Source organism: Crocuta crocuta, unplaced genomic scaffold (assembly GCF_008692635.1).
Source record: "Crocuta crocuta isolate KB4526 unplaced genomic scaffold, BGI_CrCroc_1.0 scaffold58, whole genome shotgun sequence".
Lineage (NCBI taxonomy): Eukaryota > Metazoa > Chordata > Mammalia > Carnivora > Hyaenidae > Crocuta > Crocuta crocuta.
In genome coordinates, this window is record NW_027532417.1 from 2087174 (window position 1) to 2110071 (window position 22898).

A 22898-nucleotide genomic window follows, 5' to 3' on the forward strand; every position below is an offset into this window, starting at 1 on the left:
AATAGCGATCAAACAGTTCTGCCCTTCCAAACACTCTCCAGGTTAGGGCATCAAGTCAAACTGATGTGAAGATCTCACTCTCTTGATTGACACCAAAGTCAGCCAGCACCTGATGTCACTAGACGCTCCACTCATGCAATTCCCCTGTTCTGACTATATAGTCATCAAGTGACCTTTTGATAATGAAGTTTCTCATGCAGTTTGCCTAAAGGGAGCAATGCGCTGGTCAGGTCAACATGAGCACCAGGTCTGCTCAGCAGTTAAATTTCTTAATGTAAATTACTGTATTGGCATTCTGGTTTTATACATCAGTCTCTTGTGAGCTTTGTTAGTGCCAGTCATCATCCCTGAGTTGTAATTGCAGGACAGTGACATAATAAATTTTCAGACCCTGCCGAAGTATACAGGACTGGTTTAGTTCAACAGATAGTTCATTCAAGGGTTTCAAAACCCAAGAGACAGAGAGAGAGAGAGAGAGCGAAGTTTAGGTGGCTATATCAAGACAAATTTGTGTAGGGATGTGAATATAATGTTAATGTTTAGGCAGTGGGAACTCACTGCTGAAACTTGAGTAGGAGGTGTGACATGATCAAAACTGTTACTCACAGATCTACTATGTGCAGTTCTTTATTTTATTTTATTTTTAAGAGAGAGAGAGAGAGACAGCGTGAGCAGGGGAGGGTCAGAGAGAGAGGGAGATACAGACTCTGAAACAGGCTCCAGGCTCTGAGCTGGCAGTCAGCACAGAGCCCGACGCGGGGCTCGAACCCATGAACCGCGAGATCATGACCTAAGCGAAAGTCGGACGCTCAACCGACTAAGCCACCCAGGCGCCCCTTCTATGTGCAGTTCTGCTTAGCAGAAATCATGGTTCAACTGAGGAGTTAGCCAAGCAAACAACTAACTACAACACAAGATTATAGGCACACAGAGTACTCTGAAGCACCAGAGAAAGTACCTGCAGTTTACTCTAGGGATGATCAGGGAGTATTTCTCAGAAGAGAAAACTTACATTTTTGTAAATTAGACTTTAATATTCTTTCAAATGTCCCTCTTTATTTAAACACTTTTTTAGTTAAAATAAATATATCAATTATTTCAAAGAGCCTCAGAAGTATATTTCTTACTTTCTACTAAATATTCCTACCTGGATATGCCATAGGCATCCCAAATTCAACTTTTCAAAGTCGAAACACACGGTTTTCTCTGCCTTTCATAACCATATGGCTTTTCCTCATGTGTTCCCTACTTTGGTGATTGTAACCACAATCCATCTGGTCATCGGGCACAGTCATGCTAGATTCTGTCTTCAACCTTAACATACAACCAGCCCTAAAGTCTTAGAGGTTTTGCCTTCTCATTACTTGTTACATTTTTTCTCTCCCAGGGCCATTGCCTTAGTCCAGGTTTTACTCGTTTCTCAGGTGGATTACTGAAATAGTCTTCTAAGTGGTGCCTGGCCTTCATTCCAGCGAGCATCTATCTTTTCCAGCATGTCTTCCGTTTTGAAGCTAGGATGATAGTTCAATTTAGTCATTCAACAAATGCATATGTGTCAGGGACTTTCTAATCCCAGGGAATAGAGTGATGAACAAAACACACAAGCTTTTTGATTTTTACTGACATGATACTCTAGATAGGACATTAGTTACATAAGCAAAGAAATGAATAAAGTAGTTTCTCAATAGTGATAAAAAGTATGAAGTAAATACAATTAAATGATGTTGCAGAGAGTGACTATGTTAACGAGTTGCAATTTAAAACTTGAAACTACTTAAAAAAAACAGAGAGACACAGTGTGGCTGCAGGACTGGATTGTCAGCAAGGCTTCTAGGCCAATGGAAGTTAGGAGCAGGATGATAAGAGGGAGCCAGCCATGCAAAAGTCTGAGAGCAAAATATTTCAGGTATAAGAATAGCAAACACAAAGTCCCCAAGAGGGATGCAAGTTTAGATTGTTCAAAAAAATGGGAAGAAAGCAAGTGTAGCTAGCTACAATGAGAGGATAAAGAGAGTGATAGGGGATAAAGATGGTGAGTTACACAGAGGGCACTTGCATAAGGCACAGCAAGTTTGAGTTTTAATCAAAGTGCTATGGGAAACTATTGAAAATATGTAAGTAGAGGAGCTGCATAATTTCATCTATGATTTGAAAGTTCACTCAGGGTCTTGTGTGGATAACAGATTTAAGAGAAGCAGGAGTGAAAGAAGGAAGACCATTCTAGATTCCAGTGCAAAAGTACAGGCAGGATGTATAATGTCATGGATGAAGGTGGTAGCAGGAAAGATGGAGAAACAGTTGGCTTGGTGATACATTAAGGAGCTATAACTAATAAGACTTCCTAATGGAGTGAATATAGGAGATGAGAAAAACAAAAAGAAACCAAGGATCTGTAACCTGATGGATATTGGTGTCATTTTCTGAGATGGAAAAGACTGAGGCGGGAGGTTTTAGAACTTTGGGGCAGGAGTAGGAATCAAGAGTTCAGTTGGGCCAAACTAAGTTTGAATAAGTATTGAGAATGCAAAGACAGGAGTTGAGTAGGCAGATAAATACAGAATCATGGAAGTCAATGGAAGGGTCATTGGTAGCAGTATGAGCTTGGAGGTCATTGACATACAGATAAAATTTAAAATCATTGGCCTAGTATAAAAATAGATTAGAGAAAGAGAAGAGAAAGCCAAGTCCTGTGGCATTCCAACATTTGAAGATCAAACAAAGACTGAGGAAAATGAAAAGTAGAAGCCAATGAGATGAAAGAAGCTTCAGGTAAGTATGATGTCAAGGAAGCCAAAAGTAAAGAGCATTTCAAAAAGTAGACAGTGGTCACCTTTGTCAAATGCTGCTTTGAGCAGCAAAAGACACCAACCACCACACTTAGAAAGATTGAGATCATTGGTAACCTTCTTAAAATCAGTTTGAGGAGAGTGCTACCCAATAAATCTCTACTGGAGAGAATATGAGAGAAGAGAGAAGGTTACAAACCATTTTGATTTGCAATAGTTTGAAATAAAAAGCCTATATCCATAGCACTCCCTTCAAAACTTTTAGTCTCAAAATGTGAAAGGAAATGAAGAGAAATAAAACAAATGATGTCATAATTGGTATAACAAAAAGCATACCAATTATTTCAACAAGTAGCCAATATGAGAACTGCATAAATTTCGGAAAACACATTGTGTTCTCACAGTAACTTGAGATGTCTACTTGTTAATGGCACTTTAGAATTCACAAGAAGGCATCAGTACAGTGTTTTTAAAGTGTATTACTTAAGCCAGAAGCTGGATTCTTCCTTCTGTACTTTGGCATTAAGAGTTGAATCACAGTCTTGAAATTTCAAGATTGCAAAGGACTGAGAGGTCAATTAGTCAAACTTCTTTATGTGGCTGAATGCTCCCTCTACCACATCTGTAATGAATGCTTCTTCTCTCTCATCTTGAGAGATAGTGAATTTGCTACCTCCACCCAATTCTTCAGGGAGAAAAAAATGCATCTTGTTACATTTCAGATAGATTTTCAACCCTTTATAATAATAGTTATTTTCAGCATTGTGAAACCTACCAATTTGATTATAGGAGTCATATGTCCTTCATCTATTTTGTGTATAGAGAGAAAAGGCAATTATGAAACAGGTAGGCCTTTTATTTCTATTTACCTGTCTACCTATAAGCTGCCTCTTCCTAGAAAAAAAATCTTAAATGAAATGACTTAAAACACCTGGGTACGGTAGAGTTATTAAAATAGAAATAGAAATTCAAACTCCCCAAAAGAAATTCTTGACTCAAAGGCTAATGTAGTTGCTGGCATTGAAATTGAATTTCTCAGTGTGCCTTCTACAATTCAGTACAAAAGGAAAAATGTGGTGGATTACATAGTTCTCTTTATATAACAGAAATATACTAATTCTCCATTAAATGAAAACTTTTCTTAGTTCTAAATCACAAGAGGAATTACTCCTGTAGCATCTTATAAAACAGCCTATGTCTTTGTTTTCTATGTGCATTCATTTTCATTGCTTAATGTACTGCCATGGGTGCCAGACACTCTCAGTTTTACCAAGCTCTCAATCTCAACCCAATGCAAAACAACCTCTAAAAAGATTATGTTGAATAAAGGAGACAAAATGATGTCCTTGTGAACTGAGAGAGGTGTATAGAAGATGGTTGACTGACAAGCAGAGAAGGCTCTAAGAATTGGCCTGGATATCTGATAATACTTCGAATCTTTCAGAAGGGAAGTGATATCTGTAAGCAAAAGATGTTATTAAAGCTGGCCCTGCTGCGAGAGGTAATGCGAAGAATTTGGGATTTCTCATTTGCTCTTTAAACACTAATTATTTTTCCAGGAAGGGTATTATAAAATCCTGCAAGCCGAAAAGTTACAAATGGGTCAACTGTGTCTTCCTGTCATTAAGCTCCTGTGGTTTTACAATACTTTCCCCTGTTCTTGGATTGAAGAGTGGGGGACGTATGCCCATAATGACCATTTTACCTTTGAAGTCCTTTGTGGTACTTAGGGCATCACAAAAGGCCCTCAGTAAAAATTAATTACTTTCCTAACAATGGTTATCACAGTTGTTTAGACTTTACCTGAACTAGCTGGTTCCATCATTAAATTCTAAATAACTGAAAACAAATCTCAACTTCTTCCCCACCCCTAAAGCACACCAGGCTTAACTCTGCTTTCTTCTCTATGGCTAGAAAAGGCACACCTATAATCTGTATTTTGTCTGTCCAAGTGTGACTACAATTTTTATTATTATTATCATTACTACTACTATAGTACTACTACTACTTCTACTTCTTCTTCTTCTTCTTCTACTACTACTACTACTACTACTGCTACTACCGCCACCACTATTGAATTGAATCTGGATTATATCTAATGGTCCTACTACTACTACTACTACTACTACCGCCACCACTATTGAATTGAATCTGGATTATATCTAATGGTCCTTAAGGCCAATAAGCTAGATTCAATTAGTGTAAACTAATTACTAGACAATGAATGAAAGTGCAGTAAAAGTAACCTACATATTGAATGAGGCTATTTGTATACTGGACAACAGAATGTATTCATGGTGTTACCATGGAAAGAACAAGAGATTTCAGACTTACTCTAAAGAAGGCATTGCTACGCCTTCAAATAAGTAACCCCAAACAAATTACCTGGCTTTTTACAGCATTAGGAAAAACTGAATACACATTTGTTTAAAGCCAAATATTATAGGCACATAACAGTAAATGCCAATGCACAGGCTGATGGTGGGCAGTGCAAACAACAAGCATGATGATCATTATTTCACCGAGCAGTTTGTTATAACATACAACTGCCAGAGATCAAGGTGAAAGCTAAGCAAAACCCAGCTGCCAACAGCATAATTTTCTCATTTTTTCCTATTCTTCCTTATAAACCCCTTTTTTGATTAGCAGGAAGCCTGGGAATAAAGGGTAAAAATAATAATAAAAGAGGCCTATACATTACTGGATAGTTTTTATTTTTTTTTCTTTCTATTTATTTCTAGGAGAGACTGAGAGAGAGAGAGAGAGAGAGACAGCGTGAGCAGGGGAGGGTCAGAGAGAGAGGGAGACACAGACTCTGACATAGGCTCCAGGCTCTGGATAGTTTTTAAATGCCATACAACATTGAGAAAGAAGTACCAGTTGAAACAAGTACCTATTTCCCTAGAGCAGTCTAAAATGCTACATGATGTCTAAAGCTACATGATGTCTTGGTGAATCGTTGTCTCTAAGAAAGCTTTGGGAAGCTGTGTAGCACAAATACCTGGTGTGGAAGAAGTTGGCATAGCAACTTTGCATTTGCAGTGGTGAATCACCCAGTAAACAGGTGCATCAAACAACTACTCAACTGTGTTTGCTTCTCTACAAAATGATTAAATCTTGTAAAGCATTTTTCGGCTTCTCTTTTGGAGAAACACAAACTCTTTGGCCCAATAATTTAAAGCAGCTCATTTGCTGAATACGAGAGGATATTCATGACTCATGGAAAGATTTGTTCTCTGCATTTTCCCTATATAAAGAAGGTGACATTTAGGCAACAAAAAAATAAGTCATTTCTCCTTCATAACAGACATAATTCTTCATTGACCAGAAAATGGTACCAAAGATAAGCTTTCTGTGTTTGTTAAAAAATATATATTTCCAAGAAAAGAATCGCTTACCTTTTGGCAACAGGCCCTTTGAAATTCGGATCAAATTTCTTTGGATCACCTGCATTGAAAACAAAGAACTTTTTAAGCATATATGCCAATGAAACGGCAAATAAATACATATAAAATATTAATAAAGAAAAATCTACAACTTAGATACTGCCCAGTGTAATGTTGAATTCATTCTTTGGTCCAGCAAAACATCAGTTACGCCTTGGTTACACCTGCCAATCCTTTTCCCTCTCTCCAGATAGAAGCAAGATCAGGAAGAGTTATTAAGGACCATATTCTGTGCGTACTGTACACATACCTCCCATTGTTCTGGATAATAGCATTATGGTTTGCATCCAAGCTAGCAAAACTTGGAGCCCTTCTGCTCTGCAATACATTCTACTAACTGCCATCATCAAGTATTGCATACTCATGAGGTGTACAATATAATAGAAATGCCTGCTTATCCAATTTTTCCCTTTCTCCCAATAGATTAGGCTTTCCCTGAAGAGGCTGAAATATTGTTGCTCTCTGCCATGTTTTCTATATGGTATATACAAGTCACTATCATATTATAAGCACATTACTTTTAATTGATTTTTTTAAGATCCTACTGCCAGGCTTCGTGCCATCTGGGGAGACGTCCCAGTCTTTCATTGTTGCATCATGATTGTGATAGAATACCCTCATTTTTAAACCATACAAGGTACACACAGAATGGCTTTTTCTCCTGACATGTACTGAGTAAGCAGACCCAGGACCAAGTTCTATAAAATCATTTCTGGCCAGGGATATGTATTTTGCAATCCCACCCCCTTCCCATGCTTCTATCCTTTGAGAAGACCTAGTCCTGGAATTAAAGACAGCATTTCAAAAGGGACTGGCAAAAAAAAAAAAAAAAAAAAGGGAAAAAAAAAAACGACAAAAACCATGTGTCAGCAACGTGACTCTGCCTAGAAAGGGGAAATGAGGTCTGAGGACTCAGAGACCTCTTCAGTGTAATCACGAGCTGAGGGCAAAACAACAGGAATGTAAAGATAGACACACTACAGAAATCCAAGAGCCAGTTGGTCAGTGAATATTCATAAAGCACTTATTTTATGCTGAGAGCTTGAGGGCACAGAACATATATAAGGCATGGTCCCTATCTTGAGGATCTTACAACTGTTGGGACAAGATCAATGTGTTGCTTCATTCAAAAAATATTCCTTGGGGCGCCTGGGTGGCTTGGTTGGTTGAACGTCCGACTTCGGCTCAGGTCATGCTCTCACGGTTTGTGGGTTCGAGCCACGCGTGGGGCTCTGTGCTGACAGCTCAGAGCCTGGAGCCTGCTTCAGATTCTGTGTCTCCCTCTCTCTCTGACCCTCCCCTGCTCACGCTGTCTCTCTCCCTCTGTCTCTCTCTCTCAGAAATAAATAAAAGATCAAAAAACATTAAAACAAAAACAAATATTCCTTGAGAATCTTTATTTACCAGGCCCTGTGTTGTAACATATGAACACTGAACATATCATCTAAAACAATTAATTAATTAGTAACTTAGTTAATTAGTTCCTTAATTAACTATATTATAAGTGTTACAAGAGTTCCAAGAGAGTAGGTTTCATCAAGGACTAGAAGAGTCACAAGGGTTTCGTTCAAGGAAGTGAGGTTTTTGTGAAAGTTTAGAATAATACAAAAGGCAAAGAAAAACATTTTGGGTGAATGAAACTAGAATTCTGTTAAATTCAGTAGCTATTTATTGATCACCTGTTACGTGTTCTGCATTGAAAGAGGCACTGCAGGGGATACAAGATTTAGTGAAACAGTCTCTGTCTTCAACAAGCTAACTGGTGAGCTGGGAGAGAAATAAGAAAAGTACAAAAATTACTGTAATACAAGGCATAACATGATATCATAAGAGGGGTACAAAGAAAGTGTGACTAGATCCAGGGAAGGAAAGTTCACTTTCAGTTAAGATGAGAGCCACAATATTTTAAGATGGATACATGAAGTTTAGACCTGCAGCAATGAACGAAGTCAGAGATAGAAATGATTAGCATGTTTGTGGGAATGGTGAAAAGATCAGCCTGACTGGAATAGTAAATAATGGGATAGGAGGAGGGGGAAAAAACTGAATAGATACCGTAGGATCAGACTACAGAAAGGCTAAAAAGCTGGGATGGAAGATTTTTGTCTTTTGGATTTTTTTGTTTCTTTTATTTTAAGAGAGAGAGATTTAGAGAGAGAGCGCGCACATGTGTGCATGAGCAGGGGAGAGGGGCAGAGGGAAAGAGAGAGAATCTTAAGCAGTGTCCACAGTGACTGCAGAGCCTGATGGGAGGGCTTGATCCCATGACCCTGGCATCATGACCTGAGCTGAAATCAAGTCTTAGACACTCGAGGCACCTGGGTGGCTCAGTCGGTTAAGCATCTGACTTGGGCTCCAGTCATGATCTCACAGTTTGTGGGTTTGAGCCCCACGTCGGGCTCTGTGTTGACAGCTCAGAGCCTGGAGCCTGCTCCGGATTCTGTGTCTCCCTCTCTCTCTGCCCCTCCCTTGTTCATATTCTCTCTTTCTCTCTCTCAAAAATAAATAAACATTAAAAATTAAAAAGAAAAAAAGAGACACTCAACCAACTGAGCCACCCAGGCACCCCTAGGAAGAAGTTATTTTATACACCTTAGGCCACAAGGAGCTGTAGAAGGATTTTGAACAAAGGAATGGCATGGTAAAAGCAGTGCTTAAGAAAGAGTAATCTAGCAGCAGTATACAAGTTGTATGGCAAAATGCAAAGTAAAAGAGATCAACTTAGGAGTCTATTATAATAACAGAGGTGAAGTAATGTGCCACTTTCCAAGTGGTGGTGTAAATAATGGAAAGAAAGATTCAAGATTTACCAATGAGAAGTCATGTGGCATAGAGGTTAGGAGCAATGGCTCTAGAGTCAGACTGTATGCTCTCTGTGGCTTACTAGCAGAGTGGCCCCTACACAGATCACTTCACCTCAGAGTCTTGGTTTCCATATTTGTAAATGTTATGAGGCTCCAATGAATAAATACCTATAAAAGTGCTTAAAGAAAGGTCCTCTCTAATCCATAGGAGTGGGTAGGTCTCTAGCAGCCAAGTTTCTCCCATACGCCTATTCCTTGGCAAGCAGGGACCGAATCTGGTTTGGACACTAGGTCCAAGCTGACCCAGTCATTCCTGGTCACTGTATCCCAGAAATTTAGAATTAGAATGGACAGTAGGTTAGTCAGTGGTAGATAAGAACTGCAAAATATAAAGCTTGAAGACCAGAGAAGCAGAGAACACTAGCTTTGAGAAAGAAATTACTGAAGCAAATATGTAAAACAAGAAAGAGGTAGAAATCCTAGAGGGCCATATAGCTTCTGTTCCAGTCCCTACGTAAGGTCCAGACTTGTTTCATGAGATACTTTGTATCCTTATGCCAAATTCCCCTTTCTTGCTTTTCTGCTAGTTCATGTCCCTTATGGGAAGCAAAGAGTCCCACTAATAAACTCACTCTCTTGTCTGACTTAGGTTTCAACAATCCATTTTAACAACACATTGTATTCTTGCTATGAACAGGTGGTAGAGATTCAAGAATGAATTCTTGACACTAAGCCTACATCATGAGTCTCACAGTTGAATAATACATATAAGCTCAAGATTATAATTTCAACCCTGTGTGGTAGAGCCATGATAGAGATATAAAGAGGGTACCATGGGGCACAGAGCAGGGTCATAGATGAATAGGTTTCTCCTGCTCCTGACTGACACTCAGCTTGGGCTCCATGTTCTACTTGCCCTCTCTGACCCATGTGCTCTTAGACTTGGATCTTCTACTCTGGTGTGGAACACTAACGCTGGTATTCTTGGTGGTTACAGATTTTATTTACAGATTTGGCTGAACGGCTGATATATCTTAAAATCTGTTTGGGGATACAAGTTTCCAGGCCCTCACACCAAATATTACAATTCTGTAGGTCTGGGGTGGGCCTGGGAATCTGTATCTTTAATTGCCCCATCAGATAATTCTAATATATAATCAGATTTGGAGACCATCAAGACTACTTGATTTTATTCTGAATCTCATCCTTAATTTCAATCTCAGTTTGTACATAGTTCTTAATTCTAGCTGTGCATAAAAGACCAAGCTTGATGGAGTAAGAGAAAATAGGTCATCATGATGTGTATGAGCTTTGGGAAACACTATAGTTAAGGATAAAAGGTAAAATTAAACAGCTATAAAAAGATAAACAGAAAAGTGACATTCAAGAAAGCTAAAGAATTCCATGAAAGAGAGAAAATTATAAATTCTACAGAAAATGATTACTAAGTGAATGCTTATTTGTACCTGGGGATGCTGTGAGTACTTTGAACACAGATCTGCCATTTTGCACAACTGCACATCAAACACATGTGAGTTGTACTCCCTTGCACAATGCAAGGTATATTTATTATGTTATTTAATGCCCCATAATTCCGTAATGTATGCCATTATTATCATTCCATTTTATAAATGAAAAGTTGAGATATAGAGGGTAAGCTCATTTGCCATATGCCCCTCAGCAGGTAGGATTAGAAGACAGATGGTCTGAACCCAAAGCCTATATTGAGCCATTTGGCAGGAAGTTGCTCATTGGTGATCTCAAAGAACTTCCACAGACAAGTGGAGAGAGGAGGCAGATGAAAAGGGGTTAGCAACTTATATTCATCTTTTTTTTTTTCTTTTTAATTTAAATTCAAGTTAGTGGTGCCTGGGTGGCTCGTTCAGTTAAGCGTCTGACTTTGGCCTAGATCTTGATCTTGCAGTTCACCGGTTCAAGCCCCACATTGGGCTCTATGCTGACAGCACAGAGCTTGGAGCTGCTTCAGATTCTGTGTCTCCTTCCCTCTCTGCTCCTCCCCTGTTCATGTTCTCTCTCTCTCTCAAAAATAAAAAAATAAAATTAGAAAAAGTCATTTAAATTCAAGTTAGTTAACATACAGTGTAGTCTTTGTTTCAGGAGTAGAACCCAGTAATTCATCTCTTACATATGACACTGCAGTGCTCATCCTGAAAAGTGCCCTCCTTAATGACATTTGCAACAATATGGATCGAACTTGAGTGTATTATGCTAACCAAAATAAGTCAGTCAGAGAAAGCAACTTATATTGATCTTGTAATTATTCACTTTTTACATTAAAAATAATCAAAACTGGTTTAAAAGTACCTAGGATGGAGGGGCACCTGGGTAGCTCAGTTGGTAGAGCATGCAACTCAGCCTCAGGGGGTGTTAATTTGAGCCCCACATTGGGTGAAGAGATCACTTTTTAAAAAAAGCATCTAGGCTGGCTTCCAATTTTGCTGTGATTTGTACCTTACAAAGTGAAAAAGTGGATCACAGTGTAAATGAAATGCTATTGTCAAATCTGTCTGAAAAGCTGGCACTTTCTGATTGTAAATCCTGGCTGCCTTATATTTCAGTTGAAAATACACTAAAGCCACAGTCAAATGATAAGATTTAGCTGATTCCATATAGTAATGACAGCTGGAAAGTGATGACTTCAGCTGCCCCATGTGCTGGCAGAATTTGTATTGTCATGCAAATTTTTTATTTCCTGAAATCTATACAGGCTCTGGGTTTTTCAGAGGCCCTCACAGGCTCTAATTGCATTTCTGGAATAAATAGACTGAGAGGCCAGCTAAGTGAAAAGAGCCACAATACTTAACTATCATATGGCTTAGCTAGTTGAATACATTCATATTTCTTACAGGAAATAAATAATTATAATAAGGCAGTCATTTTAAGAATTTCTCAATTTCATGTGATTCTCTGATCACCAAAATTATTTGACAACAGAATCGCTAAAAAATATCTATAATAGAAGTCACTTATTACAATTAAAAGTTTGTATTTTACTTATGCAATTTTTCTTCCTAGAAATATTCATGAGGATTAAGGAGAATAGTCCAGGTAATTAATTCAACTCATGGGTGTGGATTTCACATGATTCTGTTGAATGCAAATGGTAAGATAAAGCAGCATGTTATGCTTGGAAAGACTTTCTCCTTAAAAGCAATCTGTTTCTCAGAGAAAAATAACCATATAACTACCATTGATCAGTTATAAAAAACAAAATTTGGGGAGAGGAGGTAAGATGGCAGAGCAGCATGGAGACCTGAGTTGTCTCATCCCTGAAATACACCTAGATCAGCAGCAAACCATTTTTGGACACCTAAGAAACTGATCTGAGGATTAACTCAACAATCTGCATCACTTGAGCCACAGAACTCAGCAGGTACATGATGTGGAGAGGTGAATTGGGGGAAAGAAAAGCCACGGAGGGTAGTGAGCTGTTATTGCAGAAAGAGGACAGAAAAAAAGAAACGGGGAGAGTGAGGCACATTGGGATCATGCAAGAAAAGCACTCCCCAAAAGTAGCTGGAGAGAGAGAGAGAGTGAAAACACTCGCAGGAGACTGAACAAGAAATCTCTTCCCCAAAACCACTGATGGAAAGAAAGGAGAGGGTTTCAATACTTCCAGGATTCTATAAACAGTGGAACACAGAGTCTGAAGTTCCAGAGCTCAGTGCCTGGCAGTACTCTGGTGAGGAAGTAGGGTGAATCCCCAAGAGCAGGCAGAGGGGTCTGAAGGGCCCATGTGCCACATGGGGAGAAGTGGTTCCCCTGCTTGGAGTGCATTGGTAGAGGCCATATGGCCTCCCCACAACAAAGGTCCCAGTGGACCCCAGCGAGCAGCCATATTTGCTGGTATTGGAACAATAACCAGAGTGGGATGAAACCTGGTTTTGTGTACTGTGTATTGTGATTTGCCATAATTTCTGAACCTCTGCCACTGAGCAATTATACGAACATTTTCTGGGGCAAGATGGCACCCAGCCATTGCTCAGCAAGACACTCCCCCAACGAGTCAGCGCAGGTCCAAGCCACAGGTGTCTCTAAAGGGTCGGGCTGTGTTTTATCTGAGGTAAAACCCGGAAGGAGGTGCTGCCTGGCAGGTGGACAGAGTGGACATGAACATGTACAGAAGGGAAGTAGACAGAGGCTGAGAAAAAGGGGGGATGCTTGATCCTGACTGGGTCAGAGAGTGAAGTTCCTGTGCCAGAGACTAGGGAGCTGGGTGAAGCCATTTCCAACTCTCCCACAGAGGTACATAATTGTAGGAGCATGAGGCCACACTGATACACACCCCAGTAAGCTAAGCAGCGCCACCTATGGGAGAATGGAGACCCTCCTAACTGTGTCTTCTAAGCACATCCCCTGGAAGACCAGGACGAGTCACACCAGCTGCTTAGTGTACAGACTATAGAGGGCTTCATAGTTTCAATTCTAGGGTAAAATGGATGTAACTTTATTCGGGTTTCATTCTGTTTGCTGGATCATTTATTTGTTCATTTTTTTTGCTTCTGTTTTTGCGTAAATTATTTTCTTTTTTTCTTTGTAATTCTTCCTTTTCTTGTTTCTTGGATACAGAAAAAGAAATTTTTATTTTTTTTACTTTATTTTTTATTTTAAAAATTTTATGCTATTTTATTTCCTTTATTTTATTTTATTCTATTCTATGGTATAACTTTTAGTTTTTAAAATTTTTCTTTTTTCCTTTTCTTTCATTATTTTATTTTTTGTAAATTTTTAAATGTTTATTTATTCTTGAGAGAGAGAGAAAGAAAAAGACAGAGAGAGACAGAGCATGAGTAGGGGCAGTGCAGAGAGAGGGAGACACAGATTCCAAAGCCAGCTCCAGGCTCTGAGTTGTGAGCACAGAGCCTGAATCAGAACTCGAACCTACAAACCATGAGATCATGACCTGAGCTGAAGTTGGACACAACGAAATAAGCCCCCCAGGCACTCCTTTTTTAAGGGGGGAAATTTTTAAAATGTTTACTTATTCTTGAGAGAGAGAGAGAGACCAAGAGTGGGGAGGGACAGAGAGGTTCTCTATTTTATGAAGCTTCTTTCAACAAGCAGACCAAAACACACCTAGGATCTAGCTTCCTTTATTTGGTTTTTTGTTTTGTCTCTAATTTTTTAATTTCTATTTTTTATTTTACTAATTATTTTCTTCCTCCAACAGAAAGAACAGGAAGAAATGACAGCCAAAGGCTTAATCAACACAGATATAAGCAAGATGTCTGAACTAGAATTTAGGACCATGATAATAAGAATACTGGCTGGGGTTGGAAAAAAAGCATAGAATCCCTTCCTAGTCAGGACAAAATTTAAAATGCTATAATTGAGATGCAATCCAGAATGGAAGCCACAATAGCAAGGATGGACAAAGCAGAACAGTGAATAGGTGATGTAGAAGATAAAATTATGGAAAACGTTGAAGCAGAAAAAAGGAGGGACACAAAAGCAAAAGATCATGATACAAGACTTAGAGAACTCAGTGACTTATTGAAAAGGAATAACATCAAAATCGTAAGAGTCCCATAAGATGAAGAGAGAGAAAAAGGAGCAGAAAGTTTATGTGAGCAAATTAGAGCAGAAAACTTCCCTAATCTGGGGAAGGACACAGACATCAAAATCCAAGAAGCACAGAGAACGCCCATTCAATTCAACAAGAACCAACCATCACCAAAGCATATCACAGTCAAATTCACAGAATACACAGACAAGGAAAGAATCATTAAAGCAGCAAAGAAAAAAAAAAGTCCTTAACCTAAAAGGGAAGACAGATCAGAATTACAGTGGACTTATCCACAGAAATTTAGCAGGCCAGAAAGGAGTGGCAGGATATATTCAATGTGCTGAACTGGGAAAAGATGCAGCCAAGAATTCTTTATCCAGCAAGGATGTCATTCAAAATAGAAAGACAGATAAAGAGTTTCCCAAACAAACAAAAACTAAAGGAGTTTATAACCACTAAACCAGCCCTGAAAGAAATTTTAAGGGGGATTCTCTGCGTGGAGAAAAGACAAAACAAAACAAAAAAGTCCAAATGCAACAAATACTATAAAAGACCAGAGGACATCACCAGAAACATCAACTCCAAAGGCAACATAATGGCACTAAATTCATATCTTTCAATACTCACTCTAAATGTCAATAGACTAAACGCTGCAATCAAGACACAGGGTATCAGAATGCATAAGAAAACAAGACCCATCTATATGCAGCTTACAAGGAACCCGTTTTAGACCTAAAGACACCGGCAGATTGAAAGTAAGAGGATGGAGAACCATCTATCATGCTCATAGTCATCAATAGAAAGCTGAAGTAGCCATTCTCATATCAGACAAACTAGACTCTAAAATAAACATGGTAACAAGAGATGAAGAAGGGTGTTATATCAAAATTAAGGGGTCTATTGACCAAGAAGATCTAACAATTATAACTCGTTATGCCTCCAATGTGGAGGTATGTTTAGTCACAAACATAAAGAAACTCATTGATAATAATATCCTAATAGTAAGAGACTTCAACACCCCACTTATAGTAAAGGGCAGATCATGTAAGCAGAAAATCAACAAGGAAACAATGGTTTTGAATAGCACACTGGACCGGATAGACTTACCTGATATATTCAGAACATTTCATCCTAAAAGCAGCAGAATACACATTCTTCTCAAGTGTGCATGGAACATTCTCCAGAAGAGATCACATACTGGCTCACAAATCAGCCTCAACAAGTACAGAAAGACTGAGATCATATTGTGCATATTTTCAGACCATAACACTATGAAATTCAAAATAAACCACAAGAAAAAAATTGGAAAGACCATGAATACTTGAGATTTATAAACACCCTACTAAAGCATGAATGGGCTAACCAAGAAGTTAAAGAAGAAATAAAAAGCACATGGAAGCCAATGAAAATGAAAACACAACAGCCCCAAACCTCTGGGATGCAAAAAAGACAGTCCTAAGAGGGAAGTGTATAGCATTCCAGGCCTTCCTAAAGAAAGAAGAAAGGTCTCAAATATACAACCTAACCTTATATTTGTATATATTTGTAAAAAAATACATAAAAAATTGTAACAGACCCATAACTGGTAAAGAAATTGAGTCAGTAATCAAAACTCTCCCAACAAATAAGAGACCAGGGCTTGGATGGATTTCCAGGGGAATTCTATGAAACACTTAAAAAAGAGTTAACACCTATTCTTTTGAAGCTGTCTCTAAAAATAGAAATGGAAGGAAAACTTCCAAACTCATTCTATGAGGCCAGTATTATCTTGATTCCAAAACTAGACAAAGAACCCACTGAAAATGAGAACTACAGACCAACTTCCCTAGTGAACATGATGCAAAAATCGTCAACAAGACACCTGCAAACCAAATCCAACAAAACATTAAAATAATTATTCACCACGATCAAGTGGGATTTATTCCTGGGGTTCAGGGCTGGTTCAATATATGCAAAAACAATGTGATACATCAAAGGATAAGAAACACATGATCCTCTCAATAGTTGCAGAAAACACATTTGACAAAATACAGCATCCTTTCTTGATTAAAAAAGAAGCCCTAAAGAAAGTAGAGATAGAAGGATCATATCTCAAGATCATAATGGCCATATATGAAAGACCCACCATGAATATCATTCTCAATGAAGATAAACTGAGAGCTTTACCCCTAAAGTCGTAACACAACAAGGATGTCCACTTTTACCACTGTTATTCAACATAGTGTTGGAAGTCCTAACCTCAGCAATCAAACAATACAAAAAAAAAAAAAAAGGCATCCAAATTGGCAAGGAGGAAGTCAGACTCTCATTATTTGCAGACAACATGATACTCTGTGAAAAACCCAAAAGACTCCACCAAAAAACTGCTAAAACTGATCCATCAATTCAGTAAAGTCATAGGATATGAAATCAATGTACAGAAATCGGTTGCATTTCTATACACCAATAATGAAGAAGCAGAAAGAGATATCAAGGAATCAATCCCATTTACAACTGCACCAAAAACAATAAAATACCTAGGACTAGACCTAACCAACAGGTGAAAAATCTATACACTGAAAACTATAGAAAGCTTATGAAAGAAATTAAAGGCACACACCAAAAAAGGGAAAACATCCCATGCTCACGGATTGGAAGAACAGATGTTGTTAAAATGTCGATACTGCCCATTGCAATGTACATGTTCAAAGCAACCCCTATCAAAAGAATACCAGCATTCTTCACAGAGCCAGAACAAACAATCCTAAAATTTGTGTGGAACCAGAAAATACCCCGAATAGCCAAAGCAATCCTGAAGAAGAAAACCAAAGCTGGACTTCAAGCTGCATTACAAAGCCGTAATCATCAAGACAGTATGGCATTGTCACAAAAACAGACACAGATAAATAGAACAGAATAGAGAACACAGAAATAGACCCAGAAACATAAGACCAACTAATCTTTGACAAAGCAGGAAAGAAGATTCAATGGAAAAAAGACAGTCTCTTAAGCAAATGGTGTTGGGACAACTTGGACAACAACATAGAGAGAATGAACCTAGACCACTTTCTTTCACCACACACAAAACTAAACTCCAAATGGATGAAAGATCCAAACATAATACAAGAAGCCATCAAAATCCTAGAGGAGAAAACAGGCAACAACCTGTTTGACCTTGGCTGCAGGAACATCTTACTTGACATTTCTCTTCATTTGTGAAGAAATGGACAAAAGACATGAAGACACGTTACAAAGAAGACATCCAGATGGCTAACCGACACATGAAAAGATGCTCAACATCACTCATCATCAGGGAAATACAAATCAAAACCACAATGAGATAACCACCTCACAGTTGTCAGAATGGCTAAAGTTAACACCTCCAGCAACAAGAAATGTTGGCAAGGATGCAGAGAAAGAGGAACCCTTTTGCACTGTTGGAAGGAATACAAACTGTGACAGCCACTCTGGAAAAGATTATGGAGGTTCCTCAAAACACTAAAAATAGAACTACCCAATGAGACAGCAATTGCTCACGAGGTATATATACAAAGGATACAGGAGTGCTCATTCGAAGGGGCACATGCACCCCAATGTTTATAGCAGCACTATCAACATAGCTGAAGTATGGAAAGAGCCCAAATGTCCATTGACTGATGAATGGATAAAGAAGAGGTAGTATATATACAGTGGAATATTACTCAGAAATCAAAAAGAATGAAATCTTGCCATTTGCAACTACATGGATGCAACTGGAGTGTATTATGCTAAACGAAATTAGTCAGAGAAAGACAAATATGATTTCACTCATGTGTGGAATTTAAGATACAAGACAGATGAACATAAGGGAAGGGAAACAAAAAATATATAAAAACAGAGAGGGAGACAAACCATAACTTTAACTTGAATTTAAATGAAAATAAAATAAAATAATTAATTAATTAACTTTTAAAAAGTCATGAGGGTATAACGTACAGCATGGTGGCTATAGTTAGTAATAGTGTATTGTATATTTGAAAGTTGTTAACAAAGTCAATCTTAAAAATTCTTATTATAAGAAAAAACGTTCTATAACTATATATGGTGCTATTACCCCGACTTATTCTGTGATCATTTTGCAATATATACAAATATCCAATCATTACATTGTACACTTGAACTTAATATAATGTGTATGTCAGTAATACCTCAATCATAGTAAGAAAAGAAGAATTAAAAAAGCAAAAATCATAAACCTTTCATTTTATTCTTTCAAGTATATTTTTCAGAGAATGTAACGCGGTTTAGAGAGCATAAGGGTAACTGTAAGGTGGGGCAAAGTAGGAATTAGAGCTATTATCGACCAAGTAAGATAGCTTTCCAAAACCTAAGGAAAATGATGTAGTAGAAAATTAAGTCTTGCTTTAATATTCTACAAGAGCTAGTGGAAAATTGTGAATAATTAAATAGTTGTTTTACACTACATTTTTCAAACGTGTTTATGGTTCTGTCTACAAATGAAGGCCTGCCACTTCATCCAAGAAACGAATTCCCTTCTTCCAAGTATCATCAAAATACAAAGAACCATGTCGTTCCTTACAGGAGGATATTCCTACTCCTTAGCCCAACACACATGGCCTCCCACAAACTGGCCCATCTCACCAGCCTCATCTCCTATCATCCCTCACTTCAAACTTGATCTTTGAGCAATTCTGTACTGCTATGATTCCAGCCTAAATAAGGTGTTTTGCATAGTGCCCTTTGAACAATATGCCTTTCCCCTCTTTCTTCTTGGAGAATGGCTAAGAAATCATACAGTTTCCTTACAAATTACCCATTCATCCTCTAGGAGAAGAACAAGGACCAAGACATTCTACTGGCTACTGTGCCAGTGGGTGGAGCCCACCTTGACTAGAGACCAGTGCTGAGAACTTTCATATAACCTCATTCCAAAGTAGCTCATTTCACTAATCTCCGAGACATACTTATTTGCATTGTTGCACTTGGTACACTATGCCACAAGGTATTAGCTGTGGTAGAGATGTCCATGTCCCAATCCCCTAAATTTGTGAATATTTTACTTTAAAGGGCAAAAGGGACTTTGTGTGTGTGATTAAGTTGAGAACTATAAAATGGGGAGATTATCCTGGATTATGTAGGTGAGCCCCATATAATTACAAGAGTCCATATATGGGGAAGAAAGAGACAGAAGTGTCAAAGAAGGAGATGTGACTGTAAAAATAAGGTCGGAGTGATGTGATATGAGAAAAACTCAACTGGCCATTGCTGGCTTCAAAGATGGAAAGGAGTTGTGAGTCAAGGAATATGGCAGCCTCTAGAACCTGGAACAAGTTAAGAAAATGGATTCTTCCCTAGAAGATTCATTCCTTTGGAGAGAAATGCAGTTGCGCCTATCCCTTCATTTTAGCCCCTTGAAACTTATTTTGGACTTCTGACCTCCAGAACTGTGAGATTGCTATTACCTACTTTGGTGCCTCATATATACATACATAACAGGCACTCAATAAATGTTTTTGGAATAACTTTTTTAATGTCAATGTAATTTTGAAGTCATATCTTTTATTTAGGTGATGAAAATACAAATAGGTGATCAATCTTGACAATTACCAGCTAATGATAGCAGATAGATATCATCTGGATAAAGGCAAGTTAGTAGACTCCTAGAATTGCATTGATGTGAAAAATTACTCTCTCTATTAATTCAGCATTCTATTTGTAATGTCAAGACCAGTCGGAGGGATGCCTGGGTGGCTCAGTTGGTTTAGCATCCGACTCTTGATTTCAGCTTAGGTCATGATCTCACAGTTAGTGGGACTGAGCCCCTTGTTAGGTTCTGCACTGATAGTACAAATCTTGCTTAAGGTTCTCTCCTTCTCCTTCTGCCCCCCACCACTAGCATGCACTCTCTCTCTCCCTTTCTTGAAATAAATAAACTAAATTAAAAAAAAGAAAAGACCAGTAGGAGCTTACAAAGGAAGTAATGGTGATGTTATCCCATATTGGTGAATAGAAATTGAGTATCAAATTACTTGGCATCAAATGTTATCTCTGCCACCTATAACTGTATGATCTTGGGAGAATTACAGTTTTTCTCTCTGAACATCCATTTTACCATCTATAAAATGATAAATAGCAAGAAATTTTTTTTTTCATAACGAAAAACCAAACCATTTCTGCCTTTGGGGTTACCATGGGAAGAAATAAAATATATGCAAATTACCCTCATAACCAAAGTAGATCAGTGTAGAATCAATGCAACCGAACGTAAGTTGAATTGTCACATTGACTATAAGGGACACCAATAATTCTAGAAAGGTTTCCATGACTAACCTGGATGTGACATTTATGGAATAACTTAATAACTTTTTGGAAGAGAAGAATTTTGAGGATGCTTAAAGGGAAAAATGTGTCATATGGGAAAGCTGGACAAAAGCACATGCTCCACCATAGCAAAGGACTATGCCTGGGGGAGGAGATGAGAGCAGTTAGAAGAATGACACACATCAGGAATTGGGGTAGGATTTACAAAGCCCCTTAAGTCTTCTGAGAGAGTAATACAATTGACATGTGTTTGTGTACCTGTATGATGCAGAAGAAATAGGAAAGTTAAGGCAGAGGGACCAAAAAGAAGATTGCTTTCATATTTCAGACATAAGATGGTAGGTGCCTGAGTGAAGCTGCAGCAGTAAGAGAGGATGAGGCAATTCCAAAATTATTACAGAGGAATACATTTGCTGGGCGTGAAAGAAAGGGCATGGTACCAAGTTTCATCACCTAATGATGGCAATGCCTCATGCAGAAAATGATGTGCATTCCAGAAACTCATCTAGGGCAGAAACATGACCCCACATTGGACATGGCAATATTAATGGAAATGCAAATAAGACTCCTTTAGCACTGACTCAAACCAAACAATACTGTGGTACCATGACCTTAAGATGGTTGTTTTCCTCCCAGTCTGAGTAATTTCCTAAACATATGGAATGATAAATCACCTAATGTTACATCAAGAATGTCAAACCTCCTGCTTTGAGAAAGGGTTTTCTAATCAAAGGGTTGGTTTCTAAATAGTTTGCATCACCATTTGAAATAATTTGCCTTATATGAACACAGGTCATTAACATTCTGTTGAACAACCTCCAATTCCACTGAACAGGCAAAAGAAAACATACATAAAGCACTCGGGCTGCTTCTTCATAGACTGATTTTATAGGCAGTGCTGAAAGATGCACATTTAGGGGCATTGGAAATGCACTTCTGAAAAAATGATTTTTCTTGACTACTGTGACAAAGCAGTGAATTTGTGCTATAGAACAGCTATGAATTATTGGATAATCACATATCTTCTCAGAATAAATAAAATTCTGAATCAATATTGATTCTAAAAAGAGAGTCTGGAAGCAAACAAGAACATGAATTGAGTTTGAAGGTTATCAGCTTGGGGTTTCTAATATTTCTTTCTAACCATATTGGTATTTTATTGCTCAACATGAGGCACTCAAAAAAAAGGAGGGGGGGAGCCATGGCATACTGTAATTGAACTGGAGCAATTCCTTATTTTCTTTCAGTATCATAGGTTGTGCATTTCATTATAATGCAAGACCCTGTTCCCTTACCTCCTAGAAAATATAACAATTTCACAACCAGAGGTAGAAAATGAAGAGTATATTTACTTGCCCTAAATATAAAAGTAAGTGACTTCATCTTGCCTTTCCATCTGCAGAATTCAGCCAATAAAACAGTAGATGAATAAAGTTTAGAGGAAATGATAGTTTTCATCATTGCATAGTTACAAAAATCAAAATAGGAGAAAATTCTTTAAAGTTATAACTGAGTAAAAAAACTTTCTGTTGGACTTAGGCATAAACACTACTAAAGAAAAATAGCAAGGATTTGTCAACTTATCACAAATGCATAAAGCAGTTTGGTAGCTAGTGATAACATCTCTCCTACTTGCTCATATTGTCCACAGGTTATTGATGAGAACAAAATTAAACTGCATATCAACTCTGACTTTTGCCACAACTCAAGAAGATGGAAGATAATAATCACTGGAAAAACATCCCTATTCCTGGGCCTGAATGTAGGGGAGAAAACACAATTTAGTGCATACTTTCTATCCAACAAATAAAAAAACTATGGTGAAATATACTATTAGAATCTATAGTAGATGAATGCCTCTACTTATAGGATAATTGAGGAAAAATTGTGGTAAACTTTCATTTTTCATCAATGGATCAAACTAGCTATGTAGAATGACAAAAGGGGGAATAGCTGACAACAGGGATTACACAGAACCCACAGCATGACCAACCCAAAAGCGTTATCTCAATTCAGAGAGAAGAGAAAGAGAAAG

General features: G+C 38.1%; 1 protein-coding gene across 4 annotated transcripts in view; it reads right to left on the bottom strand.

Moving 5' to 3' along the window:
* SLC44A5 (solute carrier family 44 member 5) overlaps positions 1–22898 on the bottom strand; it is a 405392-nt gene that overhangs the window by 162653 nt on the left and 219841 nt on the right. For all 4 annotated transcript variants that reach the window (XM_077778996.1, XM_077778997.1, XM_077778999.1 and 1 more), the window contains exon 5: positions 6185–6233. In XM_077778996.1, the coding sequence (XP_077635122.1) occupies positions 6185–6233 (49 nt within the window). The remainder of the gene's footprint in view (positions 1–6184; positions 6234–22898) is intronic.